The 24,899-nt window shown below is 38.6% G+C and overlaps 2 protein-coding genes across 2 annotated transcripts; both read left to right on the top strand.

Moving 5' to 3' along the window:
- The first annotated feature begins 4,455 nt into the window (after positions 1 to 4,455).
- LOC116266184 (36.4 kDa proline-rich protein-like) lies at positions 4,456 to 5,365 on the top strand. Its single transcript, XM_031647297.2, has one exon. It carries the CDS (start codon positions 4,548 to 4,550, stop codon positions 5,103 to 5,105), a length of 558 nt encoding a protein of 185 aa, XP_031503157.1. The 5' UTR covers positions 4,456 to 4,547; the 3' UTR covers positions 5,106 to 5,365.
- Positions 5,366 to 6,360: 995 nt separating this feature from the next.
- On the top strand, positions 6,361 to 17,908 carry LOC116265281 (phosphatidate cytidylyltransferase 5, chloroplastic). The gene is made up of 8 exons (XM_031645836.1): positions 6,361 to 6,369; positions 7,262 to 7,774; positions 8,187 to 8,515; positions 10,257 to 10,447; positions 12,142 to 12,266; positions 13,245 to 13,378; positions 15,341 to 15,456; positions 17,676 to 17,908. Exons 1-8 carry the CDS (start codon positions 6,361 to 6,363, stop codon positions 17,765 to 17,767), a joined length of 1,509 nt encoding a protein of 502 aa, XP_031501696.1. The 3' UTR covers positions 17,768 to 17,908.
- The last annotated feature ends 6,991 nt before the right edge of the window (positions 17,909 to 24,899 follow it).

Genomic DNA, 24,899 nt, shown 5'->3' with positions numbered 1-24,899 from the left:
GTCAAGAATTTAATATGGAGAACTGCATGTGTCTCCCTCGATAATTAAGTATGTACTGCGGCGACCGTGATTACTTTAGTCAGTTCGCTAATTTCAAAACCAGATGGAGATATTGTTGCGGTCAGGACAATGGAAGCTAACAAACGTTGATTTTTATTTCACTCAGTATATAATGCAGGTAGGTAACTAAATGACATTCACATAAAAGAGACAAGGCTCAAGAAACGTCTGCAACACAAAACTTTTTGAATTAACAGTTGGTGGCTACTCGTCTCTTACTGTAAGAAAGCAGCAAAAGCAACAATCTCTCCTTGTCTTAATTTGAAAAAAGTATTCAATCGAATGGATGTTGAAAATATATTTGTGTCTAGTGTGGAAAAGGATCTCTGGATCTAGTGAGAGACTGCTTTTAAATGCCCGCTTAATGCATCACTGAAGAATACGATTAACTCTTGTGCTGAAACAAAGCATCACTTGTTACATTGGCACTTGTCCGTCTGCGGTTTTTTTTTTTTCAACTTTCTTCGTTTGGTCTGATTGAAGGTTCAGGATATGTTTGGTCTGATTGATGGCGAATATCTTAAACCATCACAAACTCTATCTGCAAAGAGTCCAGCTGAAAGCAACCCTGGAACTTTTTGGAGGAACTCAGATTGACTGCTCTGTGGATGGATGATCAGGACACTCTCTATGAATGATTATGTTCAACTCACTGTGCAGTGTGCACTAAAGAACTTCATCGAAGAAACAGACAAGTCCATGAATGATTGAGCTCGTCAATTCGTAGGAGTTTATGATGAACTGGTTGCCATTGGCAAACCAATATCTGATCAAAGTGGGGTTTCTGGCTCTTCAATGGACTGGGAAATGGACATGAATTCGAAGCACTGGTGACGACCATGCTTAAGCTGCCCACTCATTCTTACATCAACGTGGTCGCCTTACTCCAAGAAGGCAATACATGCTTCTGAGAGTGTACGTGGGTGTTGCATTTGTTACTCGGTGTTATAATAAAAAAGGGGGAGATTAGTTTTCTTCCCAGCTGGGCATGGTTTTGTCCAAGTAAGAAATCATAAGAACAGAAATTTTCAACTAAATCAGATCAAAAAGATGGTAATCGACCCCCGAGCAATCCTTCAGATCAATCTATATATGACAAGCAAAACCATATGGCATTAAATTGTTGGCGTCGTTGTAATCAAGTTTTTCAAGCTGATGATATCCCTCGCTTTAGCAGCACTCAAAATTTTTGAAGATGAAAATTAGATGTGGTTCCTGGATATACACTGGTGCAAGGAATTCATGTTACTGCTAATCCAGGTAATTAGATCTTCTAGGTTTGTGTAAAGATCACGGAAATGAGAGAGTGATGGTTGCAAATGAAGAAAAATTCCATTACTCATACTGGAACTGCTAAAATCACAACTCAAAATAAGGTTCTTACTGTTAATAATGATCGAGTAGTTCCAAAAAACTAATTAAAAAAAAACCTTCTCCTTATTAGTCAGTTAACTTCAGAGGTACCTTGCATATGCTAATGGCTTCGTAAGTACAAAGGACCAGATAAGAAGGACCTTGGTGGCAATGGGCAATAACATGGACTATCTCCGTGGACTTACACAGCAATTCACAGGCATGTTGTTTTACTCGGCTTAGGCCCTGTCATAGAAGGCGACGTTGGCAAGAAAAATTAGTGCATACTCATGCTGCAGAAATAAGTTTCCTGGAGAAACAAAATCAGGTTGATGTTGTTTCAAAGACTGCTTCTGTGAGAGTTGTCAAATGGGTAAAATGTGTCTGACTTTCTTTTCTTAATGTTAAAGTTAAAGAGCATTATCGAGGAGCATTTGAAAAATCCACTGTAATTTATGGGGTCCAGCATTATCTCATCAGATATGTTCATCAAGTTCCGTGAACTGCAATGTAGTGATTAAAAATCAATCTGATGGAAAAATAATTTTGTTTTCAAACTGATGAAGGATGTAAGTTCAATGTAGAACCACTTTTGTCATACTGGAATGTTACAGAATCATTCGTTGTAGAGCCTGTGGAAGAACACCAAAACAAAACCCTCAGTTATGATTGTATCTTAAACATATTCGGATCCTCACATATACAAGTAAAATCAGATCCAAAAATAAATTTAGAATAAACAAAAACCAAATTCCTATAATATGTGATTGGATCTAAAACAGGGCAAACAGAAAATCTTATTTTCCTCCACTTGGGTTACAAACCCACATTTTTTAACACAGCAGTGGCGCTGCAACAAAAGTCTCCCTCTTCGGTAGCACCTCAAGACGATGAAGGGTGCCCTTCTTTCTCGATCACTCACTGGACGCCTCTTGCCCCTTTTGGCCGATTAGACTGAAACGAGCAAAATGTCTATTCGGCCAACTGGTTCTTATGTGCAGGTGGTCACCGGCAAGGCAAATCAAGAAAGAATTAGAAGAAGGAAGCACAGGAAGGAGATCCCCTAAACCTGGCAGCTCTTGCCGGATTTTAACCTCTCTTCTTCACATCCAAACCCTTTGGTGGTGGCCGGCGATATCTCCTTAGTCACCACTGCAATTCTCTCACAAGTAAGGAATCAGCATCGTCGAAGAAAATGTTGGCTACCGACTACATGTTAGAGCGCGCCACCGCCGGCAGGGCTTCCCGTCTTCTCCCTTATTCCGGCACAAAGGGCATCGGGCCTTTCTTCTGTTAAAGGCGAATCGGGTGGTTTAATCTGAATCGCCCGATTCAGACGATTCTAGAGAAATCGGGCGATTTGGAGCAGCCCACGAATTGGCTCCCGGATCGAATCGGAATAGGCCCATTCGATTCGATTCGATTCGGCCAACAGGCCGATTTGCATAACTCTTGTGATCAAACAGAGCATCACAAGTTATGTTGATTAATAATACCTCTGTGTGTGTTTGTGTGGTTATTTTTTTTAACTTTCATCGTTTTCCTCCAGAGTGCAGTTGCATTCAGATGCATTACGCTGTACATATGGGTGAACATGACAAGCCTTACCATCAATTTTCAAAGATACACATTAAGTCATCTGATTTTTTAATATAATTTTATAATTATTTTTCTTCTTACACTTTTTCAAAATTTTCTTTCAGCTTAATGGGAAATGATAAGTAAAATATTCTTAAATTTGTCAGGAATCTTTCTCGTGCCAATATATTGAACATATGAAACGTTATCATATTATATAATCTAGCTACCATATTGGCCCCTTTTTTACATAAGTTCGTCCCTTTCTTCATGATATATATAATTTTTTTATAAATTACTGTCGTTTTCTTTATGAATTTTCAAATTCATTCTCTTTTTTTGGATGTTTGGACTTCCAAGTCCTTCTTAACCTAAAGCTGGAGGCGAATCTGGAATTGATCAGTAGAGATAAAGGCATCATTTTTCAGTACCTTCTACTCTTAAAAAGAAAATGAAAGGTACAGAGCATCTTGTTTGGATGCATCAAAGAGATTGTATAAGCCGAAAAAGTTTGGGTTTACTGATCTTAATCCCTCTTAAAATCATATCAATATATATATATATATATATATATATATATATATATATATATATATATATATATATATATATTGTGTTCATATGCTTAGGTTGTTCAACATGAAGGCAGCAAATCTGTCCACTTAGTTTTGTGAAAATAAAACACATATACTCTATAGTTAAAAAGATTCAGACTATGGATTTGGAGGACATGAAATCGGAGGACCAATTCAGAAAATTGTTAATAATTAAGGTGACCAAGAGTAATATTATGGAAAACATATAAAGCTGATTAGTTCTCGGGGTGAGCAGCTGGTGATTAGTCCAAAGTTGCGTTAGCACGAAGATCTGTCGCATGCATCTTATTTTCCAATTTTCCCGACATATATAGGACCAGCTTTCCGAAGTAACGATTATGGATATAAAATATAAACATCTTCAATACATAAAATTGATATAAAAGATATAACAGAATGAGATGTCACATGATGCATCCATAGCTGGACCTAACATATAGGAAGAAGGACCAGCGGAACAAAGATCAAAAGGCGCCTTGCTCCACTGCAAATGCTTCCATCATTCTGTGGGCTACCAGTAGACTCCAGCTCGGATTTTGTCTCGTTGCTTGATCTAAGTACTATCAATCTGCACTGCAGTCTTAGAGCTCGTGGACAAACGCCATTAAATCTGCTAAAAAGAAGAAGATGACAGTCTGATCAACCACAGAGAGCTAAAGAGATCGAGCAGCTCTGCATGGAGATTCGAGACCCCAAAAAATCTAGTTCACGGATGTGCAAGGCCACGCCACATGACTCCAAATCTTTGGTTCTTGCTTCAAGACGAACGGCCTTATCACTGATTGGCCACGCCCATTTCTTCACAGAATGCAAGAGGGATGGCACTCATAATAGTTCCTTTTCCATTTCTGCACATTATAAAAAAGAGCGAGTCACGGATTCACATAGAATTTTTCAACCCACCAATCCTTTTGAATAGTTTATGCATTTCACTGTCTATAAAAACCAGTTGGGAGTGCAATGAAGCGCCTCGGAGAAGCCCAGAAGATGGGGACTCGAAAAATGACTGCTTCTCTCTTCATTTGCATGGTTCTGGTATCTTCAGCCTTCCCAGCACTAGGGTGTAGTTCATGTTCAGACCCCGACCCATGCCACGGCCACAACCGTAAGACGCTTCCACCAAGTCACTGTCAGCCCGGCGGTGGTGGTGGTTGGTATCCAAGCAATCCACCCTATGGTGGTGGGGGGAGTGGCGGTGGTGGCAGCAACTGCGATGGTAGTGGCGGCGGATGTATGCCGCCACCATCATCGACAGCTCCAACGTGCCCTGTTAATGCGCTGAAATTAGGTGCGTGTGTGGATGTGCTCGGCGGGTTGGTGCACGTCGGGCTTGGGGACCCTGCGGAGAACGCCTGCTGCCCGCTGCTGCAAGGACTGGTGGAGCTTGAGGCTGCCGCTTGCCTCTGCACCACGCTCAGGCTCAAGGTTCTGAACCTCAACATCTACCTTCCTCTTGCCCTTCAGCTTCTCATAACCTGCGGGAAGACTCCTCCTCCTGGCTTCATCTGCCCTCCTTGATCGGTTCCGTCGCAGTTCGCCATTGTTGCTCTTGCTTGATTTTTCTCGTTTCTTGTCTTGTTTGGTCGTTGGGATGTTGGTTTGGTAGCATTATGCATTTTAACATCTAAATTCTTGGGGTTGTTTTTCTGGTTTATGGACGGCGGCTTGGATGGTTTCTTGTGGGTTCTGCTTAGTTGTTGTAAACTGGGTCTCAGTCCGAGGCACAAGTGAGCTTTCATTTTTCAGCTTCAATGAGAGTAAAAAAAAGTTGTTCTTAATTGGGCAAAGGGCATATGTATATAGTAATTCGTAGTTCAAAGACCACTGAGTGAGAGGTAAAAATCTGACTCCTCAAAATTGAGGGTTTAAACATTTTTTTCTCAAGCCCATTACTATATAAATATGTTCTTAAGAATGTTTATTTGTTAATGTTTTTTTGAGTCAAATAGCATTTCTATAGTAATAGAAAAATCAAGGCTTTTATAACGACAAAATTTCACTAGTAAAAAATTTTATATTTTTTATATAACCTACTTGAACGAAGACTCATTTTACATCGATTTAGTGAACATTTTAGAATATTCATATTTTGTTTAAAATATATTTTAACAAAATACAATTTAAGAGATCTAGTTTCTATCCAACCTAAGTGGTCTCGGTTATATATATATAGCCACCTGTCCTTTCATGTTGCAGCCTTAGATATTGGATTATTCTAGATGGTCAGAGGAATCTGACGTTATATACTTATACACATACAAAGGAATGGAATTTTTCTGGCCATCCATCCCTCAATGCGTGCAGATAGGGCCAAAGGAATCCAGCTTCATATAATATATATATATATATATATATATATATATATATATATATATATATATATATATATATATATATATATATATATATATAAAAGAGCATATAGGCGAAAGTTCTTTTTTTCTTGAAAAAGCAAATTTAAGCAATTTAATTTTAAAGGAACAAGCAATGATCCAAATAGTCAAAATCATATCGTAATCTAAATTCATTTCCACGGCCCACATTTCACCGTGTCGTGCATGGCTGCCATGCTTTTGAGATGCAAATCCTTAGGAAACCAGTGGCCATTAAAGCATGCGCATGCACATGCACATGCGAACGAGAAAAATTGGAAAAACTGCACGACGTGTTCGGACATGCATGTAATTCATTCATGTATATTATGTATAAGTTATGATAACTTTCAATGGTGTGTAGAAGGTCGGCCATTTAAAATGTTGGGATCACATGTCGCATGGAGATGGTGATCTGCTGCGGGGATGAAATGTAACAGGATTGTTCAAACAAACACCAGATAAGTGTCAGAAGAGCCATTGAAAATTCCAGAGGAATGATATTTCAAGAAAAATGGAGTTTTATACGATTAAATGTTCGAAATAACAAATCGTTTTGATTATTTATTGAATGTGAGATACTCCATGGTTGGTTGATGTAGAGGTTTAAATTTCAAACTCTAAGGAGCACTTATATATGAAAAAAAAAACAAAAATAGTTATTTTTTCATATGTAAATAAAGTAAAATTTGTGGTTTGCTACAACTTCACGCCTCACTCCGCTATTTTGTATTACATGCTGATAAGGATGTCTAAGTTTGACACTCTCTTGGATCTGATTCAACTCCAAACTACCACTTTAGGGGCTATTTGGTAATAGTAAAGTATGTGCACTATAAGTTGGGGCAGATTCATAAAACGAATTTGTCACAATTTTTAGGACAGATACATGTTACCAAACAGCCATTCAAGTTCAAGATTCTAAGGTGGTAGATTTCCCAAGTCAATTCGCATGCACCTATTATTCATCAAAATAAAGATCTTAGATCTGAGTCTTCCGAAAATACTGCTAAAATCCTTTTTATTAATTAATTTTAAATTAAAATATAATACTTTTAAATCACCAGACATCAATCCAACCCTAACCACATCACAAAGAAATAACATGGAATAAGGAAAAGGTTATCAATTAATTTTAAATTAAAACAACATACTTTTGAATCATTTTAGGTTCTTCGCGCGACCTATTTGAAAGCTAATGGGTAATTGATTCGCCCGCGAAATGGATCTTAAACTTACAGCTAGCCCAAGTATGTCGAACCACACTACATCACGATCCGATCCGATTTGCTTATGCAGTAGTTCGGCGGATCAAGGGATAAGAACTGGGAGCGCGGTCTCAGCGAGCAGCACGATACAGGATCACGTCCAATACCGAGGGAAGGGGCGTTCCCCGTCCGCGCCTTTGCTGCTGGCGCACCCTCCAAATCCCGCGGCCCCGCGCATTTTGCCTCTGCGGAGCTAGGGTTTCCTTCCTTCGACGGGAAGGACGAAGACGACGATGCTTCCCTTCTCGATGATACCTCTGAAGCTGCCCTAATTATCGGAGGTGCGGTCATGGCTGTTAATCTCCATTCCTGTCGGCTCAGATCCCTTCATCCACTCGTCCCTTCGTCCCTATCCTCTCGCCTCTCTCGCCCTCCTTTAAGGCCCACGGCCTTCTCTTTGAGACCGAAGTTCGGGTTGGTTATCGCATCCGAATCATGCAATTTATTTGGCGAATTCGAGCTTCAGAAGCTGCCGGTCAAGCGTGGTGGTTGCTGGGTTTTCACCGACGTCGCCGCCGGTGCGAAGCCAGAGGAAGAGGAGAAACAGGTGTTCTTTTCTTTTGTATCTATATTCTTTCTGTAAACTAGACTATTGCGTCGTGTCTTGGACGAAAAACTTAAAGGAAATGGAAAATCTCGAAAGATGCATTTAATTCAATCCAAGAAGCAGCACGATGTATGATTGACAGTACGGCAGGCTCTTTTCTATATTTTCCTATTAATTCCTGTGAACAATTTTCAAGCGAGAAAAAAGAAAATTCTACAGTATAAGTTGCAATTCAATCCAAAAAGGGATGCAGCGCATATTTCGCAATATGGGCTGCCGTGATATTTCTTTCTGGGGTCAAATTTTGCTAATTAAAATCCTTTGTATGATAAATTAAGTTGATGCTGCTTTATACTAACTGTGAATGGATGGAGCAAACTTATGATTTAGCTTTTTAACAATCTTCAAGTAGAATATTGTAATCGAGGATCAGATTGAGAAAATGGAGGTTTCGGAAGAGAAGCAAGACAGTTCTCCGACTAATCAACAGCAAAAACATCAAGGGAGCCAGTTGAAGAATCGCGTTGTTTTCGGTCTTGGAATTGGTATCGGCGTTGGTGGTATGGTCTTGGCTGGGGGTTGGTTCTTCACGGTTATGATGGCTGCTGCCGTATTTGCTGGTACAAGAGAATATTTTGCATTGGTTCGAAGCCGTGGTATAGCTGCCGGAATGACACCGCCTCCTAGATATCTCTCGAGAGTTTGTTCTGTCATTTCTGCTGCCATGCCCTTGATGACGCTGTAAGTTGGCCTGCTACGTTTTACTGCATTGGACCTTTGCATTTGCTCTTCTGATTAGGTCAACGTGGCTTCCTCATGCATTGTGTTTTATCTATTTGCGAGTCTATGATCCAAGTCAAGCTATATGCGTAATCAGTAGCTGTTTTTTGTCTTTGCACCTTTGTGAGTTCCAGCTAAATGTTGCTTCATTCTTGCTATGCCACCTCTAAATTTTGTTTGCAATAGTTGGAAGTTGGAACTCAAATTTCCTATTTTCTTTCGTCACAACCTTCTTCAACTGAATGTTCCCTAGCTGGAACTGTTTGTGGCATTTTTTCAAACTTGAACAATCAACTGCACATATGTTTTGGTAAGAATATAATAAACTCAATTAAGTCAAGATAATGCAAAAATTTATAGAACCTTGATGTCTAAAATCAATGGAAAAACACTAAGATGCTTAATTTTAAAACCTTATAAAACATAATTTGCGTATCTGATTTTCGTAAATATTGATTGAAGTTGAAAAAAAAAACGGCTATATATCGAACTTGGAAGAGCAGCATTTGGTTACTTAGAAGTTAGAATACATGGAAATAATTTTGAATTTTGAGCTGGTCAGCTCAAGTTCAACAATGTAGAAGATGTCAGTTGAAAGTTTTTGGATTTCAGCTGCAAGAGATTTCACTTTGAAATTTTAAATTATTGGGCCATAATAAATGATACAAACTAAACCAACATGGCCAAAGTCTTCTAGTTTAAGAGGTGTTTCATGAACATTAATGCTGGTGAAAAAACGAAGAAACCAGATCTTCATGTGAAGCAGCCGCAGTTCATCATTAAGCAATTCAATAAAAATATTATCTTAATACGGAACATGCGGTTCAACATTCAGCAATTGAAAATTCAGATCCTAATATGAAACAAATAAGAGAAAAAGATAGAACTTGCAACACAAAGAGAGTAGGGCTAGGCATTGGCCTGGCTTGGGCCGATAAGTGTCAGGCTCAGGCTGGCCTGACCATCAATACCCATGCTGGGGCCTGGGCCAACTGTGACAAAATTAAAAGAGTATTGTACATGCACACACATCACCTGGTTCAATCTAGGAGCCAAAAACGAGCAGGAACCCAACTACCCGGACAGGTGCCCAGCCTGCCTGATGCCTAGTTTAAAAGACAGAGAGAATTTGCCGTCCATGAGAGAGGGGCAAGGGCTGATGTGATGGCTGATGGCCCTTATCTATAGCAGTGAAAGAGAAAGGAATAGAGAATGAAAGAGAAGATTTGTGTGTGAGAGGGAGGGCTGCTGCTGGCCCTCACCCACGGAGAGAAGGAGAGGGCTTGCAGCCTTTCGTAGAGAGAGAGAGAGAGAGAGAGAGAGAGAGAGAGAGAGAGAGAGAGAGAGAGAGAGAACCCTGAAAGAAATGCAGGATCACAAAGAAAAGAGGAGAACAGGATATCACAGGCTGAAAAAAAATATAATGCTTACTTTAAGTAATCCATTACTTTAGCACACTGTTAGTAATAGCACATGAATTTTCTCATCAACGACCACATATATAACTTGGACTGCATTTGTATTATAGCATGGGAAACTTCTTAATGTTTTTTTCCTGTCATTTTCTCACGTTTACTTGAGATTGTGCAGAGACATAAAAATCTATGGAATGCCACCTGTTCAAAATTCCGATATCTGTTTTGTAGTATATTAATCTATGAAGTGTGTAATTTTTGCTTACCTATTTATCCTTCATGACTAGGTATTTTGGTCATATGGACATTTCTGTGACATCATCTGCCTTCATCGTAGCAATGGCATTGGTTTTGCAGCGAGGGAATCCTCGTTTTGCACAGCTGAGTAGTGCAATCTTTGGGCTCTTTTACTGTGGTTACCTTCCTTGCTTCTGGGTGAAGCTTCGATGTGGTCTGGCAGCCCCTGCCTTGAATACTAGTATGTTTTCTTGGCTTTCTTGTTTGTTAAATTGAGGGCATAAACATTTTAGTACTTTGCGATATTCTTTGTTAACTATATGTTCTCAGGTTTCATCATCCTTGTAGTTGAACAGTCATTTTAGCCAAAATAATTTATATGACTCCAAGAAACGGTATTTGATTGTTGACAACACCATCAATTTGGTGAAGGAAAGAAATGTCAAAAGCAGTTGCAAGAAAAGGACAAGAAGTGTGAGGAATTCCTGGTGTTTCTATGACATCATTAACAAATTAAGAAAGTACTTTGAATGACCTACATTGAAAGGCCTTGTAGATGCCAAATTCTGCATCAATCACCAGTGAATGGTGTCTTGCTCTCCCTTATCAATTGTCACCATTATTAGAGCCTGCAGATCAAGGCTAACAGAAAGAAACTTTTTGTCCCTGAAATGCCAACTATTTTGTAAGTCTTATTTCCAAGTTCTTGTTCTTATTATTTCCTTTACATGTATTTGAACCTATGTGACATGGGTACGTGTGATTTGCCTAGGTAACCATGTCAGTACATGGGTACGGCGATGTGGGTATGTGGATGCAGCTGGGTACGGCTGCATTTTAAAACATTTAAACTTTTATTTTCAAACTTAATTTTTTCTTTAATTTTGATTTTTCTCTTCTTTTGTATTTCCCTTCCACTAAGATTCTATACTTTCCTCTCATTTTCCTTTAATTTTGAGAATTTAAAATTTTCTAAAATCGTCGTACCCGTACGCACATGTCCGTACCCGTACGTGTATCATACCCCTACCCCATGTGACATAGATCTGAACACAAAGATTTACTAAATTAAATAATCTTGTCTCAAATAGATTGATTAAACCATAGTTATTTAATTCCTTGTCATAACTCAGAATTTGATTGATCAATTTTTTTTATTAGACCTATGTTCTGACCTTGCTTTTCTGTTAAAAATATCCTTAGTTTGGTCAGTTGTTAAATTAAACATATGAAATAGAAATGGTTCTGTGAATACCTATGGAGAAGTTCCCTGTTTGAGATTCTTGATTTGGTAAAAAACGTAGTTGACAAACCCATGAATCAAACTCGGTTCAGCTGACTACTGGGTCAGGGTCACTCGGCCAGTTCAGGTCATGCATAAATTTTTATGTTGTACTTTTACGACAAAATAATGAAAAGGTTGAACATACCTATAACATGGCAAGTAGCAATCAAGTAAATACAATCAAATAACTATAGTTATGAATACAGCTAGATAATAATAACAACCAATAACAGTATGCATTAGTTCAGTTTGTTTCTGATAAAAAAGTATAGTTTATTTCTTAGTGAACTTTAGTAATAGTTAGAATTGGTGTTGAATGAAACAATCCAGAATTTGGTGATCCTGAGCAGATTCAACCAATCCGGAATAAAGTTCTCTAAGTTCAGTTGCATTTGGGTCAGTACTTGATCTGTTGCCCAGTCTCTATTCTGCCTTGCACCTTGTGTGCCTACCCTTTGTTTAAGGTGGAACAAGTGGTGGACTCCACGTATGTGGTCCAAAATAGGGTTAGGTGCTCTAAGTGAAACACACTATTCTCTCTCTCTTATGTACTTGACCATGGCATTTTGCTTCTCAGATTAGTTCTTTGTTCATTGTCTGAGATGAGTTATCTACTAAAATTTGGTGTTTAACCAGTTTGTGATTGACAGAAATTGGAGCTAGTTGGCCATTTCTTCTTGGGGGTCAAGCCCACTGGACTGTTGGCCTTGTTGCAACATTGATTTCTATAAGCAGTGTAATTGCAGCAGATACTTCTGCATATCTAGTTGGGAAGGTATCTATACTCCAGTCTTTTTTACCAAACTACTTATCGGGGGTTTCACTATTTTCATCTGGAATGAGCCAATGAGTACATTATAGATCTGTATTGGCATGTCTAATAGGTTGTCAACCTCTATCGTGTGGCTATTGCCTCAAATAGCACATGTATTGTTAAAATAATGAGATTGATTGCTACATGCCCCAAGACCCGCCTTCCTGTTTGAGTACTCATTTTCTCTTTTGTGGCAGCATAATCTTCCTTAGTTCTGTGGTATCAAATGCTTTATGGGTAGAATTGAGGCAAAAATTCACTAAATCTTTTCTCTGCTCATGCTATCATCAGTCATTGGTTACATGAATGCTTTTGGGAAAACAGGCACAAGAAATAGTTATAAAAAACTAACATAGAGATTCTAACAGATCTAATTTTGAAAATTCGAGGTAGGGTTGCAGTGAGGCCAGATTTGGTTTGAGGTTTTTTGTCATTTTCTATTGTATCAGAAACATTTGTGACCCGACAAATGAAGTATTTAGCTGTCTCGGATATGGTCTTTTGCACAACGCTAAGACTAAGTAAGCTCCCAATGTCGAACATGAATATCTTAGATCATATGTTGCTTCTGTATTTCGTTCTTGCTATTCCTTTAGCTTTCTCATGCTCTTTTTATGTTAATACAATCTGTTGTATGTCGTTCCAAATTGATATTGTGAACATATTTTGAATTCCAATTTGTTTGCTTACATTGCTATGACACTTAAATACATGGCCTAATGTTGCCGTACATTAAATGTCGGACTATTGAATTGTTTAAACTCTCTTGCAGGAACGGCCAATTTTTTTCTGACTTTGACCTTTTTTTACCCTATATACATTAGCCGATGAGTAGGTGTTAGTATCTCCCTATAGGCAAGGAGAGTTAAATAAATGAACATCTTTTATTTGTATAAAAATGGCTAGTTAGTCTCAGGCTGTTGTGTTTGTTGTTTTCAGGCGATTGGCCGAACACCACTTACAACCATTAGCCCAAAAAAGACATTGGAAGGAGCTTTTGCCGGCTTAGCTGGATGTGTAATGACTACAATCGTGTTGTCCAAGATCCTTCAGTGGCCAGCCTCATTGATAAGGTACATTTCAGTCTCTCTGATTTGATTTGTCGTAGTAACTAGTTTTTTGTGCATAATGCAACCTCTTTGATGGAAAGGTCACATTAGAAGCTAAGTCACACGGGTGCGGGTGCGATACGAGGATACGGGTACGGACACGGCAATTTTCACAATTCTAGGATACGTGGATATGGAAAATATTCTCAAAAATTATAAATTGAAAAAAAAAAAACATTAAATTGATAGTTCACTCTTAAAGTCACAAACAAAACATTGTTTGTCCGCCATACTACATTAAAACATATAATGAACATACAATTGAAGGAATAAAACACAAGGGTTCAACATCTCAAAAATCAAGATTATAAGTGCATAAGGAAGCATAACAAATTAACAATGAACAAAGTCTCTAACAGGTCTGGTTCAGAGGAATGCTTACAACAGGGAAAATCATACAAGTATACTTCTTATGCTTTATTGGTTATGTAAATGTAATGCCAAGTGGGGCTTGGGATAGAAAGATGGTTTCCAAATCTAATGTAAAACAAAATGCCCCGATTCCCACTTCAGAGAATCTGTAACAGGTGCAATTTGTCAATCTGTAACAGACCATATCAACGGCTGCTAGAACAGAAGCGCCAAAAACCGATGCTGTTCCCCTTTACTGAGTTTACTGTTCAAGTGAACAACACTCGACAAAGATGTCACTGCTAAATGGTCAAGTTCAGAAAGATTGAGCTCATTGATATGTATTGTGCAGTTGTGAAAATCAGCAAATCCAAAAACAGAAAAAAACCCCCAAATCGGCAAATCCAAAAACAGAAAAAAAAACTCCCATATGAAGAACACGAACCCTAACTTCTAATATCAAAAAGAAAAAAAGAAAACCCACTTACCTGTCCGTCGCCGGACGTCGCCTTGGGTCGCCGGAAGTCTTTACCGTCGCCCGCCATAGCTGCCGACGATCTGGTCTGCATAAACCCTAACGTGAAGCCTCGTCGGGTGAATGGGAGAAGAGCTCGACAAGTTAAAATCGGGTTTTTTGGGTTCGGATCGGGTCTTACCCATTCCAAAACGTATCCATGCCGTATCCGTGTCCGAATTGCGTATTGACACGGGATACGTGGGCAAACCCACGTATCCGTGTGACTTAGATTAGAAATCTTGTTTCAAATTTAACTTTTGTGGATTTTATGAACAATTTGTGCTTTCATATTTCGATGGACAAAAAACTCTATCCATGTATGAAATTTTTGCCTAATGCAAATTATTTTATCTGGAATAAAACACACATTTATGTCTCGACTTCAATGGTTCAACCTTATAGTATTGTCGTCTGTCATTATTGCCATGCCGATAGTGAGGTTTGCACCTTGATTCTCCTATGCTGGAGAAGAAAACAAGGAAGACTATTATATATATATAATGCAAAGGATCAATCAAATTCAAAAAATGGAAACATTATGTATCTTGATGTTTTGAAAATATTGCTGAAATAAAAACGTTATAAAAGTATCACAATATTCCTCTGAGTTTTCGAAAATTAATTGTTAATATATTTAAAATTTTTTAGTTTCGATATTTTAATTAGACTTTTTTCAATGTTTTGTTTGTAAGAATTTAATAGTAATCCATGATTCCAAAATTTTCTCTCTCATATATATATATATAATATATCTTAATTCCCTAGTTTTCCCTAAGAAAAGCAAAATTTGCTAGTTAATACCTGAGGAAAGCCTCACCTATAGAAACCTTAGAACTATATTTGCAAGTATGGTTTATATTATATATGTTACACCAGCATGCATGTACTATGTGGATTTCTTAGTGTATATTAGCGCAGTATAGATATAGTTTATGGGTTTTTTATCATAATCTGCTATGTTAAACATCTAATACCTCCTTTATTCTGTAAGCATTAGCTTTTGTGTCTAATTTCCTTCCATACTTTCATTTTTTTCCTTATTGTGTGATCCACATCAGTGCATTGGCTTATGGAGTTTTGAATTTCATGGGATCCCTCTTTGGGGACCTTGTTGAGTCAATGATCAAGCGTGATGCTGGTGTCAAAGACTCTGGCTCTCTCATTCCTGGACATGGTATGTCCCCCTTGCCACATTTCCTTCATTACTTTTGGCAATGCTTGTGCAAATTCTACTACTGTTAGTTTATTTGTAGTGTTTAACATGTTTAAAATTTGATCAGTTGTATAAGGACATTAAGAAGTGAAAATGTTTCCCAGGCTTATGTTTATCATTGAAGTTCATATGAAGTTGAAAGATTGTGGTTCTCGTTTCTTTGGTACCATCAATTATTTTGTGTTTTATTTATTGTCAGTCTAATCCCACTCAAGTTAAATAAAGCAGCTTCACCTTAGGGCTTGGGACCATACTGTAAAATATCTGGCTTTTTAGAGTTGACATTGAATAAGATTATAAGAGGGTTACTGACGATATGAAATTTCAGATGTTGTATGTGTTACTTCCAATTCAATCTATGAATATGTTTTGTTTCATAAATTACTATTGGTTGTTTGTTGGTTGGGAATCCTTACCATGCGTGGGATTGTTTCTCCATTTTCGCTTGCATTTAAAAGAGGAATTTGGGAGTAAGGAGAAATGTTTCTGTTTCCCACTTTTATGAATAGATGAAGTTGAAGCTTGCTATGTTTCACTCTGTTTTACTGATTTGATGTGCCTATCTAACTTATCTTCTGGTTGAAAATAATTGAGTTTGGCCATGCGTGTGTTATCAGGCTTTGTTTGTGGGTTCTTTATAAATTATAACTAGTAAAACTTAATCTTGCCTGAGTTGTCAAAATCCCGATTAGTTTGCTGACTGGTCGGTTGAGTCAGTTATTGAATGATCTGTGTTTAGGCTAGCAATCACTTGGTCAGTCTAGTCAATTAGTCAGACTAGTCATTGGACAACCAACTAATGTTCTGACTCATAAAAATATATGTACGTTCTTTGTATAATATATGTAATGTCGTTAATTTATTTATATTGTCAATCAAATTGGGCCAAGTCAAACCGATTAGTCCATGTTTGTCTTTTTAGTATCTTGAACAACTTATGTCCAACTTCCAATATTTAACAACTTAGGTGTGCGTCCATGCACCCATGCATGTGCACATGTTAAAGAAACACCAGTGAAATGCTGGTGCACCTCAGTGTGTATATATGTATATAAATCATTTGTTGCATAGTTATTTAACTGTTCAGTGACCTTATTTGTCTATATTTACATATAAACTTTTTTTTATTAGAGATAGTTTATTTATGTGCACATTTAAAACGGTCAGTTTTGGCCTGGTTCGGCTGACTGAACCGGATGTGTTGTGTCAAAAAAGCACCAGCACCAATGCCAGTGTTGCGACAGGGATGCAGCAGCCATTTAGAAGCACCCATGTGACATAGTTTGATAACATAAAATATGGAATGAACTTATGATCAATATTTGATTTAATATTTTCTGTAATAAAAATTCTTTAAAAAATTACATTTCGTTTAGCACGAGACATTTACAATTTATAGTCTGTTATATGTGAAAGAGCACCTTTCTGTTTTTTCGTGGTGTGCTTAAAAATTTCAGCATGAAAAGAAATATGACAAGTTTCCTAGATCTGATAGATTCCAGAAATGTCAGATTCCATCGGAGAGGAGAAAAAGGGTGGCTCATTTTCATATTTTCATGAAAATGAATCTGTTTAGGCAACCGAATGGGAGAGAGGGTGGGGGGTGTGGAATGGGAAAGGTGTTGGGTTCGAAGGGGGAAACAAATTCTGGACATGTACCATACATGTGTGTCTTGATTGGTACTAAATGAAGCATGAAGGGCTCTCCTTTGCAGCCCTACATTCTAAGAAGAAAATGAAACTGTTAAACAAGCAGCAGGTTTGGGGAAAGAACATAGAGGGGTATTGGTTGGTGAAACATGAAGCATGGACCCGGTCTCACAGTCTTTTGTTCCTGTCTTTGGAATCCTATGAGTACGTAGTCATGTAATTCTTCTCGTTAAAATCCGCAATGACAGGTCTCAGGCCGTGTGCCTTTTATTAGATTTAAATGTGAGCATTTACCATGCATAGATGGTATTGACATTCTCTATTGTAGTGCTCACGAAACATGCGTCCAAGTATATTCTGAATTTACATGTATTGTAGTGCTCACGAAACATGCGTCCAAGTATATTCTGAATTTACATGATCTTCGCCCTTTTGTTTGTCATATATATACCTTAAATGTAGAATATAATTCCAATTTTATGGAATGTCTCAATATATCTTACTGGGAATACCTGTTGGTGATTCTGCAGGTGGCTTGCTTGACAGAGTGGATAGCTATATCTTCACCGGTGCACTCGCCTATTCCTTCGTCAGAATGGGCGTGCCATTGTTCGGTCTTTAGAGTGCTTCCATGTATATGTTCACACAAATATGTTTCACACGAAATGTACAAATATAGAAAGTCATTTCCCGGACCGTTGTTGTCTTCATTAAGTCTTTTCAAGTTTATTAATTTCATTTATTTATATTTTTCTAATAGATCGCAAGAGAAAGAATTCCATAAAATTGAATTGTCAAATATGCATCCCTGCATGTAACAATCCCAATCAAGTCACCTATGCTTCACATTTTCACGTACGCAGTCACAAATTCTCTCAAACTTTACACTAATCTCCGCTTCAACTTTGTTTCTTGTACTTTGAAGCGCTGGAATTGGTGAAAGAACCAGACCTAAAAGGGTACGTTACAAACAAAGATCGTGGCACTTTATGGATCAACTTGAAAGGTGACTAGATGTTTTTTTGAGTCAGGGAGATCAGGAAAAATGGAAGGTCCTCGTCTTTAGGTGGCCTGTGATGGGTTTAAACTTCCTTAATTGCGGACGATGGTGCGTTGGGTTTAGGATGCATTTGCGCGTCCGAGTTTTACGTTGTTGGGAAGACGACCACGAGTGCTGGTCAAACCTCTAATTCTAATATGTTTCGTGAATCATGAATGTCTTTGCTGCATGATCGTATCTTCTCCAGTATATTCATCAGCTACCTGGATCTTCAGGTTTGCCAAATCTGATTGAAATTTCCGTCACCGATCCTGTCAGGCAGGTCCTTTCTGCACCTCTTTGCGCTAGGAGAGCCTTTTGTTACTGTGCTTCGTCTTTCTGTGCAACATTTTTTTGGTAATATAAGATTTGGAGGCCTAAATTCAGTAGGTATGTTTTCTTGGAGTGCAGGTTAACACTGTTACGTAAAAAGAGAGGCCATTAAGAAATTTAGAATCAAATCTTCAAGTTAGGCTGGAAGTTCTTGGAAATACTTTAAAAGTGCAATTATATGCGTCTTATCTTTCTCTTTATTCCAAGAACCTGAACATGTCACATTCCACAAAACCGTTGCAAAGTTAAGATCGGTAAGGCGAATGGACGAAAGCACATGGGCATTGGTGTTAACGTCTTGTCCTCATGTACATATACAACGCGCTGGCCCAAGCCTATACGTTAAATGAAAAACGCTGGTCGGTCCTAGATCGAACTTATTAAACGTTTTTGGACTACCCACTTGATCCGGTGCAGTCCGCCCATAGAGCATGGGCCCAAGCCTACGCTTGTACTGACTTCCACAAAAGACTTGCCCCACAGGTTGTAGCCAGACTACTCGAAAAACTTGGTCAGGGGAAAGTTAAGTGAAGTGGGTTCTGAAACTAGTTTGGTTAGCTGCATGGAGCCTAAACTTTTTATATAAACTTTTCTTGAATTAAAATTTGCAGCGGACTAACAACAGCTCAGATTTCCTTATCAGTGCGTTTCTAAGATTCAAGTCTATCAAGTTGAAGGAGGTCAACAGTTTCAAGAGTCGAAATGCAGCTTTGGTCTCTATCTGACTTTGTCTTGCCAACTTAGAGCATTCTTTCCTTCTTCCTTACTCTCTTCTTTGCCCTTACGCAGCCGCTACCACAGACCATTGTCTGGCTGTTTCCTTCGTTGGTAGATCGATGATAAGGAAGCAGTCCTTTTCTTCATTGAGTAACACTGTCAATCATCCACTATTTTTCTGTTTGCTCATCACGACAAATAACAATTCTCTTATCGACGAAGACCAATTAAACCAGGTCTTCTGTGCAGGCGAGGATCTCGTCGAACGTTTGAGTTTCAAGGTAAAGGATACCTTTATCATCCAGCGAATTTACTGACGTCATTCATGAGTCAAAATGGGTGTGCAGGAGAGCTTGGCAAGTTGCAGCTTTGGTTTCAATCAAAGAGAGAGAGGGAGAGAGAGAGTCTCCTGAAAGGTTGGCAAGTTTCCAACTCCTTTATGCTATTCATGGCTTCGAAAGTATGCAATCATAAGGAGCTTTACAGGAAGGGCATCGAGCTTTTTTGTCTTTTGTCTTCGTTAAGCTTCATGAGATATGGTACCCTAAGATTCGTGGGCAGCCATTACAATTTCAATTGCACCACCCACAAGACGAGCACTCGCTTTCTACATTGCAACCGCCTCTATCTCTCTCCCTCTACCTGGCCAAGAATCGGACAAGCCACTAACTTGCTTTTCATGGTTGTAATATTCTTCACTTTTTCATCTATATACCGCAAAATCAATTCAAGGAGAACGCTGACATCATGGCTTTAAGGTCGTCATCGACAGCCACTTTTGAATAGATTTGTGGTCACTAGATCGGGTGACCTCTCTCCATGAAAAGCTTGAGACTTTTGCCTTTCTAGGGAGATGCTTCTTTCCTTGCCTCTGTGAGCGTGGAAACAACGCGTTTGTTGCTTCTCACACATTATACTTCCAATAATGCTAGGGCCACCGTCAAATCCCGACTGCCTGAAAGAGAAAAGTGGCCGGTAGATGGATTTCTCTCCCTTCTGTGGGCGAGATATGGCTGACTGCTCCTACCTGGTAAGCTTGGTAGACCAAACTACCCATTAAAGTAGCAGAATAACATAACGAAAGCCAAATGGAGTCTGCTTTCTAAGGCTCTACAAACTGAACCAAGTCGATTAGATTTAAGCCCATGAGTTGAATGAGCTCTGGAATTATGGATTCCCCATACCTTAATGATTCAGTTAGCTCAAGACCTATAATTTGGATGATATTTAGAGCTGAGTTTTGCTTTGTCATGAGATTAAAGCAATGAAGAGGGTAACTCCACAATCTTTTATGCTAAAGAATTACATGAAAAAACCGAACCTGGTTATATGCACCATACTACATTTCATGCGCCAGTTTGGTTAATGATGAACATGCCCTTTTCTTTAAAAAATTACCAAAATGTTCCGTCTGATCTTACGGCCTATACGAGCTGTGTGCGCCGTTCCTTGAAATAACATTTATCCCTTGAGTTTGTTTGCCTATGTCATATGAGATCCGAGGGGATCTGAAATCCTGGAACCTATTGTTCAAACAAACTTGGATCACCACTGTGACTGAAACGTGGATTTCATATCCATGTTTCCCCTAAGAACCCCGGATCTCAGGTCAGATGTGCGTGTGCGTGTTTGTTTGTGTTTGTGTTTGTGTTTGGGAACATCAGATCCGAGGATACGCACCCTGCCCTTGTTTGATTCGCGGGACCAATGCAAGGGTCGGTCAAAAAAAAAAAAAAAGTATATCGTCCCTTGCGACAACTCCGACCTACAAGAGCTAGAAAAGTCCTAAACCTCGATTTATAGCCTTGCAATCAATAGCGTAAAGTAGGTTGTATTGCTCAAATTATTTTATTGCCCACTTGTGTGCTACGAATGTATAGAATGAGCGGAGCGAGAAAATTTTTTGTTGAGAGCGAATAGTATTTTCAAAATTCATATATATGCTGAACAATATTTTTTAAACTTTTTACAAGAACCGAATTAAAAATATTTTCACAATTCATATATATGCTGAACAATATTTTTTAAACTTTTTACAAGAACCAAATTAAAAATTTTCAATATTATAACTATAATTTTTTTCCTCAAAATGAGAGGGAAGCCATATACGGCCCCCCTTTCTTCTGCCAGTTTACAGAGATGGTGGAACCAGAGATTTTTTTTCTTTTCAAAAAAATTTAAGTGGCCCACAGACCAAAAGACTAAGTCGATGCCAAAATGGCATCATTAAATAAAATTTCTGAAAATTTTTCAAAGTATCCCACTGTATTTTTCAAAACCTTTGTAAGGCAAATTGAATTTGATTAAAAGTGAGGGGCATGCCACCCTGAGATGCACAAAGCTACATGAAAGAGGGAAAAAAAAAACAAAAACTAATAATCGAGGCTGAGAAATTCTTGAACTTGCTATTCCAGATTTCATCATTTTCTTGTGAAAAGGACTCTGTTTTTGTATGAATTGAGATATGTTTGTGCGGCCCAACAGCTTAGACTATACATTGGCGTTGTTAGAGTTAATTGATCAATTTGATAATAAGTTAAAGGCGTGGTGGAAATAAATGGATATATAGGAAAACTAAATCTTAATGTTTGAAAAAAGATAATGGCGGAAGTCTGTACTTAACAAATTTTGAACAGTATTTATTTAAAGAAGATGGAGAGACTCGGGATCCAGTTTCCCATATAAAAAGGACTGGTCCTGGATTTTCCATTTCATGTACCACATATCTCAAGGAGTATCTATTCTCATTATTTGAATAGTGTGATAAATTTGTCACGAGACAGAAACAGCTTCTCGAGACACTTTCTTCAGTTGTCATTATTCTCTTTTACAGTTTTTTTTTTCTTCTATCAAAAGGGGATTAAAGATCGCGTGGCGATGGGAACAATAACAAACTGCTCGTAAAACATTGTATGTTTGAGTCAGATTCATACAATACTGTCCTACTATTATAATTGTCAAACGACCCCTTAAGTGTCTTAAGTTGCTCTCTTTGCTCGTGATTGGTCTACAAGGTCAGAATCTGGCATGAAATATCTCTAGATGTACTTATCCATCCATTCAAACACACTAGAAAGGTTTTATGGAGTTTATGCATGTTGTTGGTAAGTCTAAACATCTTAGTCTAAACATCTTATGTAAACTGAAAGTTAATCAGCTCATATGAACTACCATTGAATTTTAAGTGTTCAAGTGATCTCTTCAACTTAGAGTTCTACATTGTTTGGGACAAGAACCTTTGTTCTTCTTTTATCACCAAAAAGGAAAAAAGAAAACATAAAACAGTATATCAAAATAAAATTGCCAAATTTGCGAGTTACTGTACAAAAGATTTGGAGCCCAGTTGACACAACTTATAACTTGCGTGCAGGGATCCACGGTGAAGAACCGCATATTTAGTTCCAGAAAACAAGGCAAGGACCAATTCACGATACACACGGATTTTCTTGATTCCTACTCAGATCCGGATGTAGAATTGTATTCCGAATCAAAAAAACATGAGTGGGACTGTGAATCGGAGAGAAAATCTGGCTTTAGCGACAAATCTGTCCCAACAGATTCAGAATGGATCAGAAATCTGAGTCGACTGTCTGAGCAGATTCTGATAAGATCAGAAATCTGAAACAAATCCAAATAAAATGGGATAGCAGCATCACATTTGCACAATAGGAGGAAGTAGTGCTAAAATTGCATTATTCAATTCAGAAAGTCCTGTAAACTAAATCCAGCACCTTAATTTGTTAATTGTCACTCCTTAAAAGGAACATAATATTGGATTAGAAATGCATCTCCTCCAAACAGTACAAGTGACAATCTCTCTCTCTCTCTCTCTCTCTCTCTCTCTCTCTCTCCCCTTATTCATTTGTGTATGTTAGTAAAAGCGAAGCTATGTATAGTGCAGTCATAACTGCAGGAAAGCTTTGTCTTTATAAATCGCACAACTTCAAACATTTTCTTCTTTTATTCTTCTTGAACCCCATGAAATGAAAGGGCTTCATCTGTAACAAATATGAGCCTTGTTTACTTCATGAATGCATGTTGGTTTTACCTAATCTAGATAAACTGAATGGTTCAGTTCTTGTCATATCTAAGACATTAATTCGAATTATATGATTGTTAATACTTCATAAACAGACCTTTGACTATATCCCGTCCGAGCTTGATCTCAAATCTGCATTAGATTGAAATTCATTGTCTGAAATAAATGGCAAACCGTGGATCTCGAATCCTCCTTTTCACATAGCAATAAAGTCTGATATTTGCTTATAAAGGTCTTATATAAAAGAAATCTTAGATCAATCCAAGAGCCACGGTGATCTGAAATCTGCCTTAATGAAAGGCAATCAGCATCATACTGCTGATAGATCTGCCATCATCCTTTGAGAGAAAGAAAGGGAAACTCAAGCGGGCGGGGGCACGCACATACACCATTATCCAAACATGACGTCACAGTGACAGGTGAAGGAAAGCAGAGGCTCCATCCTTGAAGTGGTGGAGTCGATCTTTAACCATGGCAAATAAGAACAAGACCCCGAACTGAAGTAATTAATGAGCAGGGTGGGGGCCATGCGATTCTTGAAAGGATGTTGCGTCACATCTAATTGCTTGCAGATCAAAGCAAAAGGAGGGGAAGCAGAGAGCCAGAGACTCTGTCATCTGCCTCCCCTCGTCTTTCCCACCTGTGTGAGAGAGAGAGAGAGAGAGAGAGAGAGCTGTAAAGCTCAAAAGAGAATTCTTTGCCGTCCATCTGAGCAGTCTAGTCCAGGTTGGACCGTCCATCCCTCTTTTCCATTGGCCCGTCGTTGTCCCCAAAAAGTTTTTTGCTCCACATCCACAGAAACTTGTTCAGATAAAAAGTGGAGAGACCTATTCCTGATTGTGATATTGTCGCTACGCCGTGAAGAGGAGAAGCTTCGCCGCTTCCCTTCTCCCGCTCTCTCTCTCTCTCTCTCTCTCTCTCTCTCTCTCTCTCTATCAAATGCACCAGCGTGGACAACAAAACAAGGACTCGAGGAAATTTCACATCAAACACAGATCTGTCGAGCGTAGTTTGGCGATGGACGGGCTTAGCAGGTCCGGATTGGAAGCGGGGTTTGAAAAGGCTAGGGTTTGGGCAGCTTTTCACGCGAATTATTGGGTTGAGAAGCGTCACCCACGCACAGTAGGAAACCACCCAGTTTTGAGGTAAAAACAAAGTTTGTGGTGAGCCGAGAATTATATCATGTCATCCAAACTAGACCTCAGTCAGAGACAAAGAAATCAGATATCCCACTCATTTACATCCCTACCCAAAAGCCATTCAGGTCCAAGCAAATGCAGAGTTCGAGTTCATATTCTCTCAAGATTAGCTGTTGTAAATTTTAGCCATTAATGGGTTGATCCTCGGTAGAACCAGACTTAACGCCAAGTGACTTCACTCTCATTTTCTCTCCCTCTCCCCAAGAGGCATGACACAGCTGATGTCAGAGAACACAAGATGAAACACGTCCCTTACCTTATCAATTCCTGTGAACGCTACTTAAAGTGAGATTTCTTTCTTTCTTTCTTTCTCTCTCTCTCTCTCTCCCTCCCGGTCTGTTTACCAAGCGGAAGTGGGCAGATGGTCGCCCATGCTGGGAGAGGCCTAGTTTTCAGTTATGCCTGAGTTGAACATCTTTTAACCATC

The sequence above is a fragment of the Nymphaea colorata genome, chromosome 12 (genome assembly GCF_008831285.2).
Source record: "Nymphaea colorata isolate Beijing-Zhang1983 chromosome 12, ASM883128v2, whole genome shotgun sequence".
NCBI classification, from domain to species: Eukaryota; Viridiplantae; Streptophyta; class Magnoliopsida; order Nymphaeales; family Nymphaeaceae; genus Nymphaea; species Nymphaea colorata.
This window is presented reverse-complemented; position numbering and strand designations above follow the sequence as displayed.

What these genes read in the sequence shown, in the direction of transcription:
- LOC116266184 (XM_031647297.2), top strand. Translation starts at nt 4,548, where the DNA reads ATGAAGCGCCTCGGAGAAGCCCAGAAGATGGGGACTCGAAAAATGACT.
- LOC116265281 (XM_031645836.1), top strand. An exon ending in AGCCCCTGCCTTGAATACTA is followed by an intron (nt 10,448 to 12,141) that starts GTATGTTTTCTT and finishes TGTGATTGACAG; the next exon opens with AAATTGGAGCTAGTTGGCCA. An exon ending in TGGCCAGCCTCATTGATAAG is followed by an intron (nt 13,379 to 15,340) that starts GTACATTTCAGT and finishes GATCCACATCAG; the next exon opens with TGCATTGGCTTATGGAGTTT.